Genomic DNA, 24,091 nt, shown 5'->3' on the forward strand with positions numbered 1-24,091 from the left:
TTAATGGTTTTAAAAAAAATGTTAGCCGAATATTTCTTGATCACCGGTTAAAAATTACACAAGATGGTGCTGCTCTGCCTCTGAGATGGTTGTGGTGAATGTGCGAGCGCGAGACGAGATTCACGGCGGGAACAGGCTTGGGTAAGTCACGGTCACGAAGGCGGCGTTGGCTGTGTTAGGCGCGGGGAGCAAAGTGGGGTGCGAGGTGGCCCTGTGGGGAAGAGGTTTCATCCCTGCCGGCCGTGTTTAAACTGTGTGTTAGGCTCAAAGGGCGATCTCTTTTGGTTCCCGGAGACACGAGGTAGACTGCAGATGTTTGAGGGAGAGCAAAGGACACGAAACACTGGTGTTCATTTCGAAGGGACGCTGTTGGACCCGTTGAGTTCGAACAACAAATTGCCTCTTACTTCTTTGGTTTCTGGTCCGAGTAACAGGCTGCTGCTCTGCAGTTCAGGGTTCCGTCGTCGAAAACATAATGCCGCATCGGCGAACCCGCTTTACGTGTAGCTGGCCCGTCCATGTGTAGTCTTAATGAAAGTTGGTCATATTTTCAGTGACCCGCTTCACATAAACCCTGAATACCTTACTTTCGGCGCCGATATATCCGTTCATTTTCTCTAATGTCTACGTTTGTTAAAATTCTGTACTGATTTTTTTCTTTTTGAAGTTTCTATCTGCAAGTTCTCGATAGTTCAGCTTTCGTTCCCTTGCTCTTGCCTTGCCCTTCCCCTACCCCTACCAACCAGTTGTTTCCCTTTTAATCGCCCTCCATTCTGCAATAGGTGAATTGTATCCAATTTCAGTATGTCCACTATGATGTCTAAACAAAACTAATAATTTCTCATATGTGATTTAGAACATTCCTTTCACTTTTCCTCTGCTGCATATAGCACATCAACTAAATACTAACAACACACACAAAATGCCGGTGGAACGCAGCAGGCCAGGCAGCATCTATAGGAAGAAGTACAGCCGACATTTCGGGCCGAGACCTTTCGAGGGTCCTGACGAAGGGTCTCGGCCTGAAATGTCGGCTGTACTTCTCCCTATAGATGCTGCCTGGCCTGCTGCGTTCCACCATCATTTTGTGTGTGTTGCTTGAATTTCCAGCATCTGCAGATTTCCTGGTGTTTGCATAACTAAATACTAACTCTTTGCACCACTTCCAATGAGATATGTATTCATCAAGGGTAATTAATACACCCCTGGTGCAAAGGATACACTGATTATTGACCCTTTATGCATATCCCTATTTCCATTTGTTATTTTGTAGAGAGATGGTAACATGCGCTTCTGGCTGAACAAGCCCATGCTCCTTAATTACACCTATATGACCAATTAACCTACTAACACATGGGTCTTTGCATTGCGGGAAGAAACCAGAATATCCATGGGGATCAGAAGTAGTTAATGAGACCAACGTGGGAACTCTTGTGCTTTCACAAATGAGGAAAGACCTGGTTAATCAAGTGATGTACTCCAGTCTCTTCTATGGTCCTGATGTGTAGATGGGAAGTTCTTGGTAATGCTTCTTGACTTTGAAGAGAAGGCTTGAGCTTGTCAGGAATTGGTGATGCTTTGAACAATGTTAAACCACCTTCTACAACAGATTTCACTTTGAGTATCTGATCTTGGAATTTGGACTGGTGAAGAATTTTGACACAAACCATTCACAATTCCTTTTCCCCCCACAGATGTTGCTTGGCCTTAAGTTTCTGAAACATTTTTATTATTTCTGTTTCTACCACTTCCCCAATGGCATATTCCAGGAATCTGCTTGACTCTGCAAAAAATAACTTGCCTCTGTTACTCCTCTTTCTGAACACTTCAATCAATATTCCTTTTATACACAGGTATTCAATACTCACAAGGCAAACAAAAGAACACATGTTAGATCCCAGTGCAAATGCATCTATATTCGCACACGATCATAAGAATACTTAAATCGGGCTCCCAGAGTCCAAGATTCTCTGCATTTCACAAAGATTGGTCTCCTGCCTTAGCTGGTGGTGGTGCTAACTTTGCTTCTTTGGTTGGAGCCCTCAAAGTACACTTTTGCTGGCTGCTGTTAAAGGTTTTCACTGCTGAAGTCCCCAGAGCAGTTAACGCTGCCTCTTATCACTTGCAGAGAGGGTTAGTTTATACCTTTACTGTGAACTTCTAGGAATTTGATTTGACAAGTTGGATGGAAAGGTAGAAGGGTCACTGATAGTCACTTCAAAGGATAATGAGTCTGGTGGAAGCTTTGAATGCAAATTTCCAAATATGATAGTGGCAGGAAAGTGAAGCTCCACTGAGTTGGCTGCTCTATTATTTCTCTTTCATTGAACAGAATTCAACATTGATCATGTTAAATAGTCCATCTCTAATCAAACAGACCTACATGTGGCCAATAGCACCTATTCTTGCCATAGTACCACTAACCTGTGAACCCAGACTTAATACGTGACCTCACTATTTTTGTGGATTTGGATCGTCCACTGGTCTAAGGACAATTATGCCAACCTTCCAATGGTTCCTAGCTCCCTGGTCTGAGGATTTGCTTGGCTACACCTAACATCTCCTTTAAACTTTCCCACTCACCTCAAACCTGTGCCCTCCAGTATTTTACATTTACACCCTGGGAAAAAAAATCATCTATGCCATCAAAATTTTGATATATTTCAATCAGATCACCCCACAGCTCCCAATAATCAGGAATTGAAAAGTCAAGCATGGTGGAATTAATGTTCTGAATTGTATATTTAAATACAAGTAGAAGTGAGCATGGAGCAGCACATGGAATTAGGGGATTGTTGCCATCAGTGAGACACCTAGTTGCAGGAAGTATAGGATTGGCAGCTCAATGTTTAGGGGTTCTGTTGTTTTAAATGTGATTGAATGCAAGGGGTAGCATTACTAGTCAGGGAGAAAATGTCAAGGCGCTGCTCAGTCAGGACAGTCTGATGGGGCTTTATAGGTACAACTGAGGAATAAGAAAGGTATGACCATGTTAATGGGATTATATTGTAGACACTCAACGGTCTGCTGGATTTAGAGGAACGTATTTGCAGAGATCGCAGACTATTGCAAGAAACATAAGGTTGTGAAAGTAGGTGATTTTAACTTTCCACATATTGTTTGGGACTCCCACACTGCAAAAGCGCTGGGTGGAAAAAAGTTTGTCAAATGTATTCAAGAAAATTTCCCTAATCAGTCCATTGAAGTCCAAACTAGAGAGAGAGCAATACCAGATCTATTAGAAAATAGGACAGGGAAGGTGACAAGTTGAAGGGGAACACTTTGCTTCTTGTGCTCGTGATGCCATTAGTTTCAAGGTAATTATGGAAAAGGATAGATCTGGTCCTGTAAGCTGGAGAAAGGCTAATTTTGATGGTGCCAGAAAGGTTCTGGCAAGTGTGGCTTGGGACAGGTTTTCTGGCAAAGGTGTACTTGGAAAGTGGGAGGCCTTCAAAACTGAAATTTTGAGAGTACAGAATTTATATGTTCCTGTCAGAATAAAAGACAAAGATAACAGGTTAAGGGAACCTAGATTTGCAAGAGATATTGCTTAAAAAAAAGGAGCTGCATAGCAGGTATAGGCAGGCAGGAACAAATGAAGTGCTTGCGGAGTATAAGAAATGCAAGAGAATACTTAACAAGAAAATCAGGAAGACTAAAAGGAGATATGAGGTTGCTGTAGTAGACAAGGGGAAGGAGAATTCTTGCGTCTTCTAGATATATATTTAGAACAAGAGGATAACTGGGTCAAAATTGGTCCTCTGTAAGATCAGACTGGCAAGCTATCCATGGAGCTAAAAGAGATGGGGTAGATCTTGAATGGATTTTTTTGCATCTATTTTTACTTGGGAGATGGATACAGAGTCAATGCAGCAGCAAAGTCATTGACCCTTTATAGGTCATTGAGGAGGAAGGACTTACTGTTTGTAGGCAAACTAGGGGGAATAAATCCCTAGGGCCTGAAAATGTGCCCTCGGACCCTGTGGGAGGATAGTGCATAAACTGAAGCAGCCCTAGCAGAGATATTTAAAGCATCCTTAACCATAGAGGATTGGAAGATAGCTAAAGTTGTTCCGTTGTTTAAGAAAGGTTCTACGAATAAGCCAGGAAATTATAGGCCAGTGAGCGTATCTTCAGTGACCATAAGACATAGGAACAAAATTAGGCCATTCAGCCTGTCGAATCTGCACCACCATTCCATCATGGCTGATCCCGGATCCTACTCAACCCCATACACCTGCCTTCTTGCCATATCCTTTAATGCTTTGATCGATCAGAAAACAATCAACTTCTGCCTTAAATATACCCATAGACTTGGCCTCCACTGCAGTCTGTGGCAGAGCATTCCACAGATTTACTATTCTCTGGCTAAAAAAATTCTTCCTTACCTCTATTCTAAAAGGTTGCTCCTGAATTTTGAGGCTGTGCCCTGTAGTTCTAGATACCCCCACTACAGGAAACATCTCCACATCAACCATATCTAGTCCTTTCAACATTCGGTAGGTTTCAATAAGATCACCACACATTCTTCTAAATTCCAGTGAGTGCAGGCCAGAAGCTGTCAAAGGCTCCATATATGTTAACCCCTTCACTTCCTGAATCATCCATGAACCTCCATTTGACATTCTTTGTTAACAACACATCCTTTCTGAGCTATGGGGCCCAAAATTGTTGACAGTACTCCAAGTGCGGCCTGACCAGTGTCTTATAAAGACTCAGCATTTATCTCCTTGCTTTCATATTCTATTCCCCTTGAAATAAATGCCAACATTGCATTTGCCGCCTTTACTACAGACTCAACCTGTAAGTTAACCTTCCTGGGAGTCTTGCACAAGGACTCCTAAGTCCCTCTACATCTTTGACATTTGAACCTTCTTCCCACTTAGATAGTAGTCCACACTATTGTTCCTTTTACCAAAGTGCGTTATTGTACATTTCCTAACACGGTCTTCCAACTACCACTTTTTGCCCAATCTTCCAATTTGTCTAAGTCCTGCTGCAATCATATTGCTTCCTCAGCACTACCTACCCCTCCACCTGTCTTCATAACATCTGCAAACTTTGCCACAAAGCCATCAATTACATTATCCAACTCATTGACAATGTGAAATGTAGCAGTCCCAATACTTACCCGTGAGGAACACCAGTAGTCACCGGCAGAAAAGGCTCTTTTTATTCCCACTCATTGCCTCCTGCCTGTCAGCCATTCCTCTATCCATGCCAGTATCTTTCCTGTAATGCCATAGGAATTTATCTTGTCAAGCAGCCGCATGTGTGGCACCTTATCAAATGTCTTCTGAAAATCCAAGTAAATGACATCCACTACCTCTCCTTTGTCCGCCCTGCTTGTTAGTTCCTCGAAGAACTCTTAACAGATTTGCCAGGCAAGATTTTCCATTACAGAAACCATGCTGACTTTGACTTATTTTATTATTAGTCTCCAGGTATCCCGAAACCTCATCCTTAATGATAGACTCAAACACATTCCCAACCACTGGGGTTAGGCTAACTGGCCTATAATTTCCTTTCTTTTGCCTTCCTCCTTTCTTAAAAAGTGGAGTGACATATTTCATGCTGTAGCTTTTTTAGTTGCCTTTTGTTGAATTTTAAAAGCTTGCCAATCATCCAACTTTCCACTTGCTTTTGCTACTTTATATGCCTTCATTGGCTTTTATGCAGTCCTTCACTTCCTTTGTCAGCCACAGCTGCATACCCCTGCCATTTGAGAACCTCTTCCTCTGTGGGACATATCTATCCTTCACTTTGTGATCTATTCCCAGAAACTTCAGCCATCTCTGCTCTGCTGTCATACCCACAATATTCTCCTCCAATCCACATAGGCAAGCTCCTCTCTCATGCCTCTATAATTCCCTTTATTCCATTGTGATACTGATACATGTGAATTCTGTTTCTCCCTCTCCAATTGCAGTATAATTCAATCATATTGTGATCATTGCCTCCTAAGGGTTCCTTTATGTTAATTTCCCTCATAAGATCTGGGTTATTACACAACACCCAGCTTTTCTCTGAGTAGGCTCAAGCACAAGCTACTCTAAAAAGCCATCTCATAGGCATTCAACAAATTCCCTCTCTTGCGATCTGACACAAATCAGATTTTCCCAATCCCCGTGAATATTGAAGTTCCCCATTACTATTTGGAGGCTTAAAATATGATTCCCATAATGTTTTCTTTTATCCTTGCTGTTTCTTAACTCCACTTACAAAAATTCAACATTCTCTCACCCTGTCACCTCTTTCTAAAGATGTAATTCCACCTCTTACCAACAGAACCACACCACCGCCTATGCCTTTCTGCCTGTCCTTTCAGTACAAAGTGTATCCTTTGATGTTAAGCTCCCAACTTTGGCCTTCTTTCAGCTATGACTCAGTGATGCCCATAATGTCATACCAACCATTCTAATTGTGCCACAAGTTCATCCATCTTACTCTGAATGTTGTGTGCATTTAAATACAACACCTTCAGTCCTGCATTCTTTGCCCTTTTGAATTTTGCCTCTGGTACAATTTAACTCTGCTGTCTCTGCATTTGTACCTAATCATTGGCTTGTCCTTCTTTTTACATTCATGTTACACCCATCATCCACTTACAAACACACTGGTTCATCCTCAGCTCTGTCATACTGGTTCCCATCTCCCTGCCATATTAGTTTAAACAACTCCCAACAGCTCTAAAAAATCTGTTTGCAAGAATATTGGTCTCCCTCGGATGCAACTGCAACCCGTCCCTTTTATACAGGTCCCACCTGCTCCACAAGAGGTCCTAATTATCCAGAAATCTGAATCCCTGCCTCTTGCTCCAATTCCTCAGCCCCACATTTATCTGCTACTTCATTCTGTTCCTATCTTCACTGTGGCACAGACAGCAATCTCGAGATAACTACCCTTGAGGACCTGCTTCTGTTTCCTTCCTTCTTAACTCCTTGTATTCTTTTTTCAGGACCTCCTCCTTTTTTCTACCAGTCATTGGTACCAATATGTACCACCACTTCTAGCTGCACACCTTCCCTTTTCAGGATATTGTGGACGAATCCAGAAATATCGCAAACCCTGGCACCTAGGAGGCAAACTACCATCCATGTTTCCTTTTCGTATCCACTGAATCACCTATCTGTTCCCCTGACTATAGAGGACTCTGCTACTGCTGCCATCCTCTGCAGTTCCCTACCCTTGTGAGCCATAGGGCCAGACTCCGTGCCAGCGGCACAGCCGCTGCTGCTTCCCCCAGGTAGGTTGTCCTCCAACAGTCCTCAAAATGGAGTACTTATTGTTAGTGGGATGGCCACAGGGATGCTCATCACTATCTAATGTTCTCTCTTCCCTCTCTTGACAGTCACCCATCTATCTGTCTCCTGTAGCATTGGAGTGACTACCTCCCTGTAGCTCCTGTCTATCACTGCTTCACTTCCCCAACAAGCCGAAGGTCATCGAGCTGCAGCTCCAATTCCCTAACATAGTTAATAAGGAGCTGCATCTCGAAGCACCTGGTGCAGATGTAGCCATTGGGGAGGCTGGAAGTTTCCCGGAAATCCCACATTTGACCACCCAGGACAGAACACTGGCTCTGCAGATGTATCCCCTATTCTCTTAAGATTTAAATAAGAAATAAACTTAACCTACTTATTTTGCCTCCATCTGTTCTCACCAAAGCCTTACTACTCTGCCTCAGACTACTCCAATGATGACTGCTACACTAGGCGGTATCTCTCTTTTATAGAGATTGGGTTTTTAAAGCTCTTTGCCTGACCTGCATGAGAAATCGTCTGTTGTCTCTGCACAGTCCTCTGATCAACAACTCCCGTTGAAAAACTTACTGCTTTTTAAAGCTCTTTGCTGGATATGCACAGGAATGCTTATGTTGTGTCTGCACAGAGTGATGTGGGATTACAGAACCATAATTCCTTGATAGTGGCATCACAAGTAGATAGGGTCATAAATAAAGCTTTAGGAACATTGGCCTTCATAATTCAATTTATTGAGTACAGGAGTTGGGATGTTATGTTGAAATTGTAGAAGACATTGCTGAGTACCAAATTGGAGTATTGTGTCAAGTTCTGGTCATCTACCTACAGGAAATAAGATTGAAAGAGTAGAGAAAATTTACAGGCATGTTGTTGGGATTTGAAGACCTGAGTTATAGGGAAAGGTTGAATAGTTTAGGACTTTATTCCTAGAATGTAGAAGATTGAAAGGTGATTTGATACAGGGATACAAAATTGAGTGTAGATATGGTATGTGTGTGTAGGCTTTTTCTACTGAGGTTGGGTGAGACTAGAACTAGAGGTCATGGGTTAAGGTTGAAAGATGAAATGTTTAAAGGGAACATGAGGGGAAACTTCTTCACCCTCAGATGGTGGCAAAAATGTGGAACAAGCTGCCAGCATAAGTGGTGGATGCAGAGTCAATTTCAACATTTAAGAGAAATTTAATAGGTACATGGCTGTGAGGAGTATGGAGGGCTATGGTCCAGGTGCAGGTAGACGGGACCAGGCAGATTAATAGTTTGGCACAGACTACTGTTTCTTTGTAGTTTTCCATGACTATATAACACTCCACAGAAAACAATCTCTCCTTTTGATTAATACTCTCTAATCCAGGCAACATCTTGGTTAACTACTTCTGCATCCTCTCTAAAGCCTCCACATCCTTCCTATAGTGTAGTGACCAGAAATGCACACAGTATATCGTGTGAGGCATAACTAAAGTTTTATACAGCTGCAACAGGATTTCCCACCTTTTATATTCAATGCCTCAAATGATGAAGGAAAACATGTCTTAGGTCTTTACCATCTTATCCATGTGTTGCAATTTTTAAAATCACCTCTGCACCTCCAGATCCCTCTGTACATCAAGTTACATAAGCCATTTACACTATACTTAGCCTCTTGCATTTTACCTACCAAAATACATCTCACTGATCCAGATTAAACTTCATCTGCCACTTCTCCACCTAATATCCTCACTATCCACAATCAATCTTTGTCATCTGCAAATTTAATAACCTAATCACCTACATTTACTTCCAAGTCATTAAAAATTAGAGCTCCCAGCACTGAACTTTGCAGAACACCACTGGTCACAGATCTCCAGTCATAAAAATATCCCTCTACCACTACCCTGTATCTTCATGACAAATCCATTCTTTTAGAATAAAAATTATTTAAATTATATACCGTACTTTTGTTACAAAATAAGCAGATTTAAAAGGTGTAAAAATGTTGCTTCGCTTAATGAACATAGTGAACTTGTTTAAATGAGTGTGACAAAGTATGAAGTTAGGTGTTCTTTATTTTACTGTCTGTATTCCAGTGAGTAGGTATTGAAGGCAATAGGTACTGCAAAAAAGTACTTATTTTTACCTAATACAGTATGCATGACTGAAAATAGCAGTGTGCTGACAATATTTTGCCTTAGTGGTATTTAGATTGTCAATCTTGTCATCATACAGAACAAAGTTGTGTCTCACTTAACTGCCAAATTTATTTTTAAAAAGTATTCTCTTCACAAAAGTTGCCTGTATGATTTATTTTCCATTTTAGTTCTTCTTTCTTACTCATACTTTTAGCCATTGATATTGTTCCAAAGGTTCTAAGTAATTTCATCCATAGTTTCTAGCAAATTTCCACATTAATGCTGTGATTAAAGGGAACAGGTTGCTATATAAAGCGGGGGAAACCCTCTCAAAAGACCAATTGCTATTACATACAAAAGGTTTTCAAATTCTTTTCAGCATCACAGCCTACTTTATTCTTTCATACTTTCTCTTCCCCTTTATTGTCAGTTTGACAATAATTTTTTCCAGTTTTGCTTCACTCTTGTGGATATCCCCACCATTTAACCATTTCAGTTTATTTTTCCATTTGTCTTCCTCCCACCCACCCCTAATTTTAATGTTCTGTACCTTTATTAAAATGAGGTCTGTTTCTGACATTTTAAAGATTTTGTGGCAGGATCTTTCTAGATTTCTGACTCTAATTTATCCACGGATGCTACTTTACTGAGATTTTTTCTTTAAATTCTCAGATTATAAGCATTTTTGTGATTTTGCTTGTTTACTTGTTAGGTACTATAACATTAGTGAGAATATACCTAAACTCTAGTTAGCCTCCTGAATTGCTTTTGTGATAATGATTAGATTTTAAAAACTGATACATGACTAATCTTTTGGTATTCGACCCAAGGAGAGAATTTGAATAGCCAGAGATTGTTTGTTCTGAAGGAAGTATCAAAGAAGTCTTTTAAAACAGTATCTGAAAGACTTCCATGACCCCTTCACCTTTGGATTCTAAAGAAAAGGGATTCAGTCGCATTTCTTTTTCCATGTGATTTAACCTCTATTTTGGTAACCTTTCAATATCATCAGTTATTTAAATGACATAATTGGTTTTCCAAGGCAATACATAGATTTAAGATCTTTCTCTTTCCAATTATATATTGAATTGTTGTTTTGGTGCCAGATGCAGTAACATTTCCCAAGACCTGAAAACATTGTAATGGCAGCACAAATATCAGAAACAGACCAGATAAAACAGGTAATTTTCATCCAATGTTTGCTTATTACTGAAAGTTAATTGATGTAGTTGTGAGTTTCCAATGGAGGCAATATGGGATTTAATATTTTTTCTCTCTTCTATGTACAGTTTAAAGAATTCCTGGGTACATACAACAAACTTACAGAGCACTGTTTTATGGACTGTGTAAAGGATTTTACAACCAGGGATGTGAAAACAGAAGAGGTACATCCGGTATTGATCTATTACTTGAGTGATTTAAGTTAACCCAATTTAAATTACTTTAGATATTCAAGCGAAATGTTATGAAATCGCTTAGGTATATCTGCCTTGTTTTGGTTTGAACTTGCACAAATGTGAAGCAGTCCAATGATCTCGCCTTGCCAGTCTTGGTAAGAAACTATTTATTTTAAACATTAAGCCATCCAATTTAAGTGGATTAATTTTGTGGGATTTTTAAAAATACCTTTTCAAAGTAATTCAAATGTATTATCACCATGAGGTTACCACCGGACAGATGTTAAAATCCCATTTGTGTATTCAGTTTTGTTCTTTGTGAAAGGATGTCTACCATTCTTACCTAATTTATCTATTTTGTGACCAGACCCAGAATAATTTGATTCCAGCAATTGTCTAAAATACTTTATCAAGCTATTCATTTCATTTGCACTGATTGGCCAACAACACCCGCCTTTATGTACAAATTTAAATAAAGCACAAGTTGGACCACATTAAGTGGAGTTTAGATGAACATGTTAATGTGGAATATAATGAAGAAAGCTGGAATTGTCTAATCTCTAACAAAGGCAATGTCTGTGTCAGATGATGGTGAAGAAAAAGCATTTCAGGATGTATATTGTATACATTTCTCTGACATTAATTGAATCTTTGAACCTTTAAAAAACTTTCTTCTCCCATACATCTGGGAGGAGGATCAATAGAATTTAAACAGCACTAGCTCAATGGAAAAAGTAGAACAAATTCAATCTAATACTTTAAGTCATCAGTAAGATATAGAAACATAGAAAACCTACAGCACTATACAGGCCCTTCGGCCCACAAAGCAGTGCCAAACACGTCCTTACCTTAGAAATTACTTGGGGTTACTCATAGCCCTCTATTTTTCTAAGCTCCATGTACCTATCCAGGAGTCTCTTAAAATACCCTATAGTATCCGCCTCCACCACTGTTGTTGGCAGCCCATTGCACAAACTCACCACTCTCTGCATCAAAAAACTTACCCGACATCTCTGTACCTACTTCCAAGCTCCTTAAAACTGTGCCATCCCGTGCTAGCCGTTTCAGTCCTAGAAAAAAGCCTCTAACTATCCACACGATCACTGCTTCTTATCATCTTATACACCTCTATCAGGTCACTTGTCATCCTCCGTCACTCCAAGGAGAAAAGGCCAAGTTCAGTCAACCTGTTCTCATAAGGCATCCTCCCCAATCCAGGTAACATCCTTGTAAATCTCCTCTGCACCCTTTCTATGATTTCCACATCTTTCCTGTAGTGAGGCAACCAGAACTGAGCGCAGTACTCCAAGTGGGGTCTGACCAGGGTCTTATTTAGCTGCAACATTACCTCTCTGCTCCTAAATTCAATCCCACAATTGATGAAAGCCAATGCACTGTATGCCCTCTTAACCACAGAGTCAACCTATGCAGCAGCTTTGAGTGTCCTCCGAATTCAAACCCCAAGATCCCTCTGGTCCTCCACACTGCCAAGAGTCTTACAATTAATACTATATTCTGCCATTATATTTAATCTACTAAAATGAACCACTTCACACTTAACTGGGTTTAACTCCATCTGCCACTTCTCAGGCCAGTTTTGCATCCTATCAGTAGCCTGCTGTAACTTCTGACAACCCTCCACACTATCCACAACACCCCCAACCTTTATGTCGACAGCAAATTTACTAATCCATCCGGGTCATTTATAAAAATCACGAAGAGTAAGGGTCCCAGAACAGATCCCTGAGGCACACCACTGGTCACTGACCTCCATGCAGAATATGACCCATCTACAACCACTCTTTGCCTTCTGTGAGCAAGCCAGTTCTGGATCCACAAAACAATGTCCCCTTGGATCCCATGCCTCCTTACTTTCTCAATAAGCCTTGCATGGGGTACTTTGACAATTGTCTTGCTAAAATCCATACACACTACATCTATGGCTCTACCTTCATCAATGTGCTTAGACACATCCTCAAAAAATTCAATCCGACTCGTAAGGCATGACCTGCCTTTTACAGAAACATGCTGACTATTCCTATTCATATTATGCCTCTCCAAATGTTCGTAAATCCTGCCTCTCAGGATCTTCTCCATCAAAATAGGGAAAATTTGCAAAAATTGTTCTGAAGATTTGTGCATATTTTACTTTTACTCTAAAATATATACTGTAGAAAGTTTGAGAATATGATAACTTCATTTTTGTGAGCAATATTTGATTTTTATTTTAAATGCAGGTAACTTGTTCAGAACACTGCCTTCAAAAATATTTGAAGATGACCCAAAGAATATCGATGCGCTTTCAAGAATATCATATTCAACAAAATGAAGCATTAGCAGCAAAAGCTGGACTGATTAGCCATCCTCGTGTATAACAAAGGACCATTTGGGAGGTAGGGTATAAATGGAGTGCAAGCTACTTGTACTAGCTGAAGAATGACCACATTTTTAATGTCCACAATGCTGGTTCCAAGTGAAATGAGTGTTATAATCAAGCAAAAGTAGATGGAAACAGGAATTCAATATATTGATGGACCAAGGCTTCTGTTTTATTTTGAAAGTGAATGGTACAGTTTTGACTTAGTTTGTAAACTTAATTAAACATGAAATCACTGAAGTTAGGAGTTCACAATGATGGAATAAACTTTGTTGGAGCCGAAGAAAGTGTAAACATTTTATTCAACATCATCATCTACCAAATTCTGTGCGTTCATTCCTGCAAGAAAACGCTGTAAGGAGGGAAAGAGAAATTATTAAAAATCATAAATTATACATTTTATTCTTTATTTGAAAATAGTTGTTTAAATACAATTTGCACTTTACACTACTTGACATCAATAGGACTCCTACTTCCTGCTTTCAAAGTAACCATTTAATTCAAAATAGTCAACATGCTTCAGACTAATTTCTTTGGTAAATAGAATCAAGATTTAAATTAAGTTGACACTTTTGAAATCATGAAATGTTTAAAGAAATAGAAATCAGTAAATGCTAGATATTGAAGAAAATAACTGAATAGATATGGAGAAAGAAAGGGATCCCATCATACCTGTCTAACAACTGGCAATCTTTGGATAAGCATCTGGAACACTTGATGTGGTAGTGTTTGCTGGAGAACGTGCAATAGTTGCTGTGGCTGACCACATACTGACACTGCATTACTTAAATGATCAACTCCTTTCTCATAGTCACCTGAAAAATCAGGAAAGAGTGGTGCATTGATGAAAACCACGGTCCTGCAAGATGATCAGTGATGTAGTCACAGCCAAATTATTAAATAAAGAATAGAAATAACATGCTCTTTCTGTCAATTTCACATTCTATTATTTTTTTTAAGTTAGGTCGTTCCAGTAATTTGTAAGAAGACTGAGCTTTTAGCACAATAATATTGACTTCCATTAAACTATTTTTAGAGACTAGTTTGAATCTCAAGCAACTCCACCTACAGTAACCAACCTTTTTTAAAATTAAATAGTCAACCATATCAGAGTTGTAGTACATTCTGTCTAATCCAATTGTAACACTTACCCACAGGCTGGTATATGTCTAGGGGAAAAAGGGATCCAGCCACTCTCCAACCCACCTCCCGTACACGCAGGTGCTGTGAGAATCAAGTTTACGCCTCGAGCCCGCCAACAGTATCAAATCCACAACAAATACCGTTATGAAATACACTTTAAAGAGTTTACTAAAATTAAAAAGAGTAGTAAGCAATACAATATATATACACAAGGAAAAAAACAAAAGGCGCCACTTATCAAAGTTCAGTCTGTTTAGTGCACTCGTTGGAGCTCAATCAACGAACCAATCGACCCATCCGGCCGTCGCACCTGGGACCACCCCGGTGGTCTTACAAGCAGTCCAGCACACGTCCACCTTCTTCCATGTCTTCCTCGGCCTCCCACAAAAAACCCGCGAAAACCCCTCCCCCAAGTTCCCAGCATCACAAGACACAATGACATTCCCCATTGATTAACAAATGAATACAATTACCATATCAGCCATTCTAAAGTGAAACAACGGCTAGAGAAACACTTATCCGACAAAGAAACATTCCTACTTGTAACAAACCAAAGAGGCCATTTTGAGTAACATACCCAGGACATTGTACACAATCTCAACAACAACAGGAACGAAATCTCCACCTGCTCCTTGATTCAAACTGAATATACCTGCACAGATGAACAGGGAAGTCTTCTTTCCTCTTTGTCAACATGATAAATAAGACAGGTAGACAAAGAGTAATGCATTTAGTAGCTATTAGCCTCTTTCACTAATAGGGAAAATGTTGAAATCTAATATTAAGTGTGTCTATTAAAACACTTTTTCCCCCTAAGAGTTCTACTTTGTCATTTCTTTATAATATATTCTTCACAATACTTTTCAGCAATTTCTCTACTATTGAAGCCAGGCTAACCTGCTTCCCTGCCTTCTCTCTTCGTCCTTTTCAGTACTGGAGTTACATTGACTAATTTTTATGAAAAAAATCTATGACATTTTGGAATATGACTAGTACAGGGGTCAGCAACCTTTACCACTGAAAGAGCCACTTGGACCCGTTTCCCACAGAAAAGAAAACACTGGGAGCCGCAAAACCCGTTTGACATTTAAAATGAAATAACACTGCATACAACGTTTTTTTTGCCTTTATGCTATGTATAAACAAACTATAATGTGTTGCATTTATGAAATTGATGAACTCCTGCAGAGAAAACGAAATTACATTTCTGCATGCAACAAAAACATTTTGAACTCCGAAAAAAAGACGTTGGGTTGAAGGTTACTTTTAAGTAAAATACTCAACGTCTATTTGAGTCCTTCTTGTATTTATGAAAAACGCCAAACTTAAATTTGCCGCCAGCAGCAAACCAAAAATAACATCAGCCAGCTGTCAGCCTGAAAAATAAAAGGACTATTTCACTGAACAATGAAAAAATATGAATATACATAAAATAATAGGCAATTAAAATATTTATCATACTTGGTTAATGGGATTTCTGCTCCTGGACCTCAGCCCACAGCGTCTGCACATCAGGGCTGTATGACGTCACCTTCATCTTTACACAGGATCGCAAGCTGTCATCTGTGAGGCGTGCGCGATGTTTGTTTTTAATAAAGTTCATGTTGGAGAACACCTGCTCACATACATATGTGGATCCAAAGATCGACAGGACTCCAAGCGCATACTTTTTCATGTTTACATAAATGTCGGGCATAGCATTCCATGTTTCGAACACAAGTTTGTCCGGTTTTGGAAGGTTTTCAATATCACTCCATTTGTGATTCTGAGCAAGAACGGCCTTCTGACGGGCAACATCTTCAAGGTCTGCTGTCAAGCGTCTAAACTTGGACACCCATATGTCTTTGTCGGCTATGTCGGCCAGTTCCATCTCAAGATCAGGTTGACTCACACCTGCCAATGCAGTCGTATTCAGTAGGGAAGGATCGATGCTTAAGGGAGTGACCGGGAAGGATAATGTGTTTTTTTCCTCTCTGAACTCACAGAAGCGTTTCCCAAACGATGTTTGCATTGCGATGATTGCAGAATGTAAATACTCCGAAATTATCATGTCGTGACCTTGTTTGAACTCTCTCAAATTGGGGAAGTGAGACAAAGTGCCTTTCTGTAAATCTCTGGCAAGCACTGTCAACTTGCGCTCGAATGCCAAAACATCCTCCAACATGTGCAGGGCTGTGCGTCCTTTCCCCTGAAGAGCTGTGTTCAGCGTGTTCAGGTGCGCTGTCATGTCTACCATGAAGTGTAGCTTTTCCAGCCACTCTGGCTGTTCCAGCTCAGGAAAGGTGAGCCCTTTGCTGCCCAGGGAAGTTTTCACTTCTTCCAGACACGCGACAAAGCGTTTCAGCACCTCCCCTTTGGACAGCCACCGGACTTTGTTGTGCAGCAGGAGATCAGAATATGCGCTTTCCATCTCGTCCAGTAACAAACGGAATTGACGGTGATTTAAACTTTTTGCCATTATTTTATTGACAATCTGAATGACAACATCCATTACTTCTGTGCATTCCGGAGGAAATGTTTGAGCGCACAGTGCCTCTTGGTGCAAGATGCAGTGAAAAGTCAGCAGCTTTCTGTCCAGCGACTTCTGCAGTAAAGCCACAATTCCCTTGTGCGTTCCCGTCATATTCGGTGCCCCCATCAGTAGCTACTGACACCAGATGGGTGGTCTTTATTCCTTTGGCTCTTAAACAATTCAAGACAGCCTCACAGATGTCCTCCCCCCGTGTTTGGTCTTTTAGAGGTATCAACTCAATCAGTTCTTCCTGTGGCCCGGCAGAGTTTACATACCGGCAGAACAACGCTATTTGTTCAATATCACCTTTGTCTTTAGACTCGTCACAGGCAATCGAGTAGGCCACAGCTGAATTGATGTCTTTAATTTGCTGTCTTGTGATGTCTTCTGCCATTTTTATGGTTCTGTCTTTGACAGTCTTTGCAGAGAGGGGCATATCCCTGATTTTCTGCACAATTTCACTCTTGTTTTTAAAGTCCGTGAATAGATGTTCTGAAATCTTAATGAAAGATTCTTTTATATATTCACCATCTGTAAACTGCTTCCCGTGCCTGACTATTTCCTGAGCGGCAATATAACTGGCGTATGTCGTTGATTTTCCAGACTTCATCCATTTCTGGAAATGATTTTTGCTCAGATCAACCTTCCGCATCAGTTCCGAAACGGCTTTTTTTCTCTCATCTCCATCCGGATATTTTTGAGCAAAGGCTGCGTGTTTACTCTGGAAATGCCTTGCGACATTTGACTTTTTGTTGTTTGCTAGTTTCTCATTGCATATTAAGCATACCGGTAAACCAGTCTCGTCAACAGTGAAAGCAAATGAATCTGTCCACGTATCATTAAACGTTCTGTTTTCTTCAGTCACTTTTCTTTTTTTAGAATTCTCCATAGTTGGCTTACCTCGGATCGAAAAATTAAAGAAATCGCGCACTGGCGGGTGTCAGGTATTGGCAGTGGTGACGTATATTAATAGCGATAAAAACACGTTGTAGCGGTGTGCTCACGTAGTCAGTAAACTGCAGTCGAATAACTTTATTCGAACTAAACAGCCTTGCTTTTAAGCCTCCCTCAACCCAGCCCCCATGGACGCAGATGCTGCAAAAGACGCGTACTCACAAACCCCCGTAGGCTATCTCCCTTAGCCGGAATGCTGGCTAATTGTGAGCCGTTTCGGATGTGCCAGGAAATGTGTCGCCACACTTAGATTGTACAAGATCACCATAATCTTCAAATTTAGAATTACATTTCAAAAGCTAACAAACTAACATAAAATACATTTTAATTAAATACTGACCAATTATTTCCCAAAGCCACAGGGAGCCGCAGCACAGAGGTGAAAGAGCCACAAATGGCTCGGGAGCCGCAGGTTGCCGACCCCCGGACTAGTACATCCACCAACCAACTTCTCCTATCTCAATCTTTAAAAGGGCTCACATTACATTTTACCAATCATATCCTTTATAGTGATTTATGGAAACTTAAAGGCTGTCTCTGTTTTTCAGGAGACTACTGTCAGATTCAACTTCGCCCTCTTTCAAGTCTACTGAATTCTTTACAAATTCTCAGGCTTCCAACTTTTTTCCTCCCTAATGACATCATAAACCTCCTGCTTCAATTAATACCATTTTTAACTTCTCTTGATGTTAAATGGACCAGTTCACTTATTTACTTTTCATTTTACCTTGGACATTGACTATAAACAATACATTTATCAATGTCAACTGGTATGTTTTTAAATGTCATTTTGCAATCTTCCATTGCCAACTCAGATTCCATTTGTAGGTTACTTTTTTAGATTAGTTCAATATGAAATCAAGTTCTTAAAAGTGAAAGACCTCAAGCAAATCATAGAAACCAATAAAGCTGCAGATACTGAATCTGATAATAATCAATTAGAAAATGCTAGAAATACACAGAAGATCATGCAGCATCAGTGGCAAGAGAACTACAGTTAACACCTGATAAAGGGTCTTTGACCAGAAATGTTACCTCTAGTTCTCTTCCTCCTCCCACAGATATTGCCTGGTCTACTGTGATTCCAGCATTTTCTGTTTTCACATAAGCAAGTACAGATGATGCATATTAGACATGGCACATGGATTGTGAAAGGGAGTTGTACTTGATGGTTGAGGTGCCAGACAAGTGGCCTGCTTGATCTTGGATGGTTTTGATTGTGTTATTGGGGCAAGACTCAGACAATCAAACAGTATCTGTACAAAATTTACTCTGGCTTTTAAAGTAGATAATGAACAATAACAATCCATGTTTACCTCTTGCCAACAATTCTTCTCCCAACTGGACCTCTTCAAGAAAAAACTTCTGTACTGCTTCAACATTTTTTAAGTCAGGTAACTGAAATTACAATGTGACATTGAGAAACATATATGTCAACTGATATTTCCTTAAATGTGAAGACTGCATTATAGTTATGTAAAGTTTCATTTTATATACATAAGTAATAAATTTTAACCAATCATCATTAATTTAAGCTACAATGAAAATCTGTATTAATATACAATTTATTGTATGAATATGCAAATTATTCCAAAAGCAGAGCAAAGTCTGGGAAAGATGAACAGACATCCCAAAGGCTGTTTTAAGTAGGAGTAGAAAACAGTAAAGATGTTTAGGAGGGTTTATTCCAGAGCTTGACATTTTAAGCAATTGAATGCACAGTCGGCAACTATGCAGTAATTAATTAGGGGTGATTAAAAAGCCAAATTTGGAAGAAGACATTTATTTCAAAGTCATAGAATTGACAAAAAGGAGAGAAAGTCCTCAATGGAATTGTAAATAAGAGAGAATGTAAAAAAAAATGTTGCAAGCTCAGAAGCAATATGAACAGGATCGGATGCAAATAAAGGAAACTGAGATTTAATTTGAAATATGAAAAGATAAAGAAGATGGTTTAAAACACCCATGTCCAAGTGTTTAAAAAAAGCTCGAATGAAGATATTAAGGAAAAGGAAGTCACTGCTGTTAGTGAGAGCATGGAAGCATTTTTTGAAGCACATTGAGGTTCACCCTTGACACCAAAGTTGAGAAATATAATTCACTTTCAAACAGTGAAATGAAGTTCAAGGAGGACTGAATACAATAGCTCTGGTCTTGTTAATAGGGTGAAAAAATTCTTATTCTGTCAGAACTGGCTATCAACAGTCTGTTTAGAAACACTACTTCATTATCATCATTCACGTATTGAGTGCTAAATGCAGCTGAAGTATTGTCTCTCCACATTTCAGCCAAAGCATACCCTCAATGTAATTTAAGTACCTCCTGCCCCTACCCCTTGGATATCTCAAATAAAACTACTGTAAGCAGCGCTGTCTATTCTTAAGTGTGATCAGGTGATGCATCAGAACTGGATACGATACATACACAATTCTCGTGAATTTATGCATGATACTGCTTGCCAATATACAAGGATGAGTTACCTTGCCAATACAATCATTTGCTTTATCCTGTTGTTTCTGTTTTCTTCTTCCTGAAGTAAGTTATTTAAAAACAAATGTAAACAATGTAATATGAAACATGGCTTTAGAATTTGTAAGCACAAATAAAGTCAATGTAAAGGGACTTGCAGTGCTTTGGAAAAAGTATTCAGACCCCACAAATATTTGCACACTTTACGGTCTCATTTTCTACATTTAAAATATATTGAAGTAGGATTTTGTTTGGGCTAATCTACAAAACATAGTGCATCATGTTAAATCAAAAGAAAAATTCCAAAACCTGTCAACAATATACTAAAATTAAAAAACAAACGAGACTGAGAAGCTATTCATCCCCTTTGTAATTACAACATTAACTTTCCTCAGGTGCATTACTCTATATTACCTTATTAACTCACCCAATTTGTTGGATGTAGAAAATTGGAGGATCACCTGTTTTCAATGAATTAATAAGAATAATTGCCCCCTCTCTCTGCAAGATCCAATAGTATGGTAGATTTTCAACAAACCAAACCAAAATTAAGACAAAAGGGTATTCAAGACAAGTCATGGTAATTATCATAAAGAAGCACAAATCTGGGGAAGGGTATAAGACCATCTCAAAGGTACTAGAGATCAGTGGAGCTCACTGCAGTCCAATGTGAAAGATGGAGAAACACACTGCCTAGGTCAGGCCGCCCCTCTAAACAGTTGCCGGAGAAGAATGGCACTTGTAAGAGAGGCTACAATGATGCCAACAGTCACTCTGAGTAAGTTGCAGAACTCGGTGGCTGCAACTGGAGAGGAGGTTCATTGCTCCGCAATCACTAAGACCTTGCACAAAATGAATCCTTGCCTGTAAAGACTTTGCAAAGCATCACTCAGAAGATGCTGTAAAGATGTGGAAGGTTTTGTGGTTGGATGAGACTAAAGTGGAAGTTTTTGGCCTCAGCATTAAGAGATATAAATCTAATACTGCATCAGCCAGGTTAACACCATCAATAGTGTAAAGTATGGTAGAGGTAGCATCATGTAATGGGGATGTTTTTCAGCAGGAAGGGTGTAAAAATATGGTCAGAATTGATGAGAACATGAATGCTGCTAAAATTTTGAGAGATCCTGGATGTAAAAAAACCTGTTCACTTAGCCTGTAAGACACAGGAGCAGAATTAGTCCATTTGGCCTATCCAGTCTGCTCTGCCATTCAATCATGGTTGATCCTTTTTCCCCTCCTCAGCCCCACACCCTGGCCTTCTCCCCATTACCTTTGAAGCTATGTCCAATTAAAAACCTATCAAGCTCTGCCTTAAATATACCCAATGACCTGGCCTCCACAGCTGCCTGTGGTAACAAATTCCATAAATTCACCACCCTCTGGCAAAAGAAATTTCTCTGCATCTGTTTTAAAGGGATACCCCTCTATCCTGGGGCTGTGCCCTCTTGTCTTAGATTCTCCCACCATGGAAAACATCCTTTCCACATCCATTCTGTCTACGCCTTTCAACATTCAAAAGGTTTCTATGAGATTCCCCATTCATCCTTCTAAATTCCAGCGAGTACAGATCCAGAGCCATGAAACATTCCACGTATGATAACCCTTTCATTCCTGGTATCATCCTTGTGAAATTCCTCTGAACCTTCTCCAATGCCAGGACATTTTTTCTAAGATGAGGGGCCCAAAACTGTTCACAATATTCAAGGTGAGGCCTCACCAGTGCTTTATAAAGCCTCAGCATCACATCCCTGCTCTTATATTCTAGACCTCTTGAATGAATGTGAATATTGCATTTGCCTTCCTCACCACCAACTCCACTTGCAAGTTAACCTTTAGGGTGTTCTGCACAAGGACTGCCAAATCTCTTTCCATCTCAGATTTTTGGATTTTCTCCGTTTAGAAAATCGTTTGCACATTTATTTCTACTACCAAAGTGTATGACCATGCATTTTCCAACATTGTATTTCAGTTGCCACTCTCATGCCAATTTTCCTAATCTGTCCAAGTCCTTCTGCAACCTACCTGTTTCCTCAACACTACCTGCCCCTCCACCAGTCTTTACATCATCTGCAACCTTGGCAACAAAGTCATCTATTCTATTATCTAAATTATGGACATACAGCACGAAAAAAAAGCAAACTCAACACCGACCTATGCAGAACACCATTAGTCACTGGCAGCCAACCAGAAAAGAATCTGGTCCTTCCTAGTCACTCGCTGTCTCCTACCAATCGGCCAATGTTCTAACCATGTCAGGAACTTTCCTGTAATACCATAGGTTCTAACTTGGTAAGGAGCCTCATGTGGGGCACCTTGTCAAAGGCATTCTTAAAGTATTCCTACAGGTTTGTCAGGTAAGAGTTTCCCTTCAGGAAACCATGCTGACTTTATCCTATCTTGTCCTGTGACACCATGTACTCCATAACTTCATCCTTTAACAATTAACCCCAACATCTTCCCAACCACTAACTCGTTTATAATTTCATGTCTGCTGCCTTCCTCCTTTCTTAAAGAATGGAGTGACATTTGCAATTTTCCAGCTTTCTGGCACAATGCCAGAGTGCAATGACTTTTGAAAGATCATTACTAATGCTTCCACAATCTCTATTGCTACTTCTTTCAGAATCCTAGGGAGCAATTCATCTGGTCTGGGTGACATGTACTCTTAAGTCTTCCAGCTGCTCCCTTGTAGCTGCACCCACTTCTCTTCCCTCATACCCTCCAACATCTGGCACACTGCTAGTGTCTTCCACAATGAAGACTGGTGCAAAATACTCATTTAATTCATCTGCCATCTCCTCATCCCTCAATATTATTTCACTGGCCTCATTTCCTAGTGGCCCTATATCCACTCATCTCTTTTTATATACTTGAAAAATCTTTATCTATCCACTGATACTGTCTGCTAGCTTGCTTTCATATATTGTTCCCCTAATGATTATTTTAGTTGCTTTCTGTAGATTTTTTAAAGGCTTCACAATCCTCTATCTTACTGCTAATTTTTGCTTTGTTGAATGCTCTCTCTTTTGCTTTTACATTAGCTTTGAATTTCCCTTATCAGCCATGGTTGTATTATTTTGTCATTTAAGTATTTCTTCATTTTTGGAATACACATGTCCTGCACCTTCCTCATTTTTCCCAGAAACTCATGCCATTGCTGCTCTGCTGTCATCCCTGCTAGCATCTCTCAATTTACTTTAGCCACCTTTCTCATTCCACTGTAATTTCCTTTACTCCTCTTCTGCTACATCACACTTACTCCTATCAAATTTCAAATTGAACTCAATCATATTGAGATCACCGTCTCCTAAGGGTTCTTTTACCTTAAGCTCCCTAATCACCTCCTGTTCATTACATAACACCCAATCCAGTGTAGCTGATTCCCTAGTAGGTTCAACAACAAACTGCTCCAAAAAGCCATCTCGTAGGCATTCAACAAACTCATTTTCTTGAGATTCATTACTAACCTCATTTTCCCAACTAACCTGCATGCTGAACTCTCCCATGACATTGCCCTTTTGATACGCCTTTTCTATTTTCCATTGTAATCTGTGGTTCACATCCCAGCTACTGTTGGGAAGTCTGCATGTAACTGCCATCAGGGTCCTTTTACCCTTGCAGTTTATTAACTCATCCCACAAGGATTTACCATCTGCTGAACCTATGTCACATCTTTCTAGTGATTTGATGCCATTCTTTACCAGCAGAGCCACGCCATCCTACCTACCTATCCCTCCGATACAACGTGTAATCTTGGGCATTCAGTTCCCAATAACAACCATCCTTCAGCCATGCTCAGTGATGGCCACAAGATTATACCTGACAATCTGTAATAGTGCAACAAGATCATTCATTGAGTACTGTGCT

At 39.9% G+C, this 24,091-nt stretch overlaps 2 protein-coding genes across 4 annotated transcripts in view; one reads left to right on the plus strand and one right to left on the minus strand.

Annotated features, from left to right (window-relative positions):
* timm9 (translocase of inner mitochondrial membrane 9 homolog) overlaps positions 1-24,091 on the plus strand; it is a 26,172-nt gene continuing 2,081 nt past the window's right edge. For 2 of the 3 annotated variants that reach the window (XM_059957219.1, XM_059957210.1), the window contains exons 1-4: positions 1-141; positions 10,476-10,550; positions 10,659-10,754; positions 13,004-13,159. In XM_059957219.1, the coding sequence (XP_059813202.1) occupies positions 10,512-10,550; positions 10,659-10,754; positions 13,004-13,141 (273 nt within the window). In that variant the 5' untranslated portion in view covers positions 1-141; positions 10,476-10,511 and the 3' untranslated portion in view covers positions 13,142-13,159. Of the gene's footprint in view, positions 142-10,475; positions 10,551-10,658; positions 10,755-13,003; positions 13,539-24,091 lie in introns of those variants that run through there. The other variant, XM_059957200.1, reaches the window with a different exon arrangement.
* LOC132385224 (mitochondrial import receptor subunit TOM20 homolog) overlaps positions 13,294-24,091 on the minus strand; it is a 20,008-nt gene continuing 9,210 nt past the window's right edge. The window contains exons 2-5 of the mRNA XM_059957185.1: positions 20,233-20,282; positions 19,069-19,150; positions 13,816-13,958; positions 13,294-13,495 (exon numbers count right to left, since the gene is read on the minus strand). Coding sequence (XP_059813168.1) covers positions 13,442-13,495; positions 13,816-13,958; positions 19,069-19,150; positions 20,233-20,282 — 329 coding nt within the window. The 3' untranslated portion in view covers positions 13,294-13,441. The remainder of the gene's footprint in view (positions 13,496-13,815; positions 13,959-19,068; positions 19,151-20,232; positions 20,283-24,091) is intronic.

Source organism: Hypanus sabinus, chromosome 2 (genome assembly GCF_030144855.1).
Source record: "Hypanus sabinus isolate sHypSab1 chromosome 2, sHypSab1.hap1, whole genome shotgun sequence".
NCBI lineage: Eukaryota > Metazoa > Chordata > Chondrichthyes > Myliobatiformes > Dasyatidae > Hypanus > Hypanus sabinus.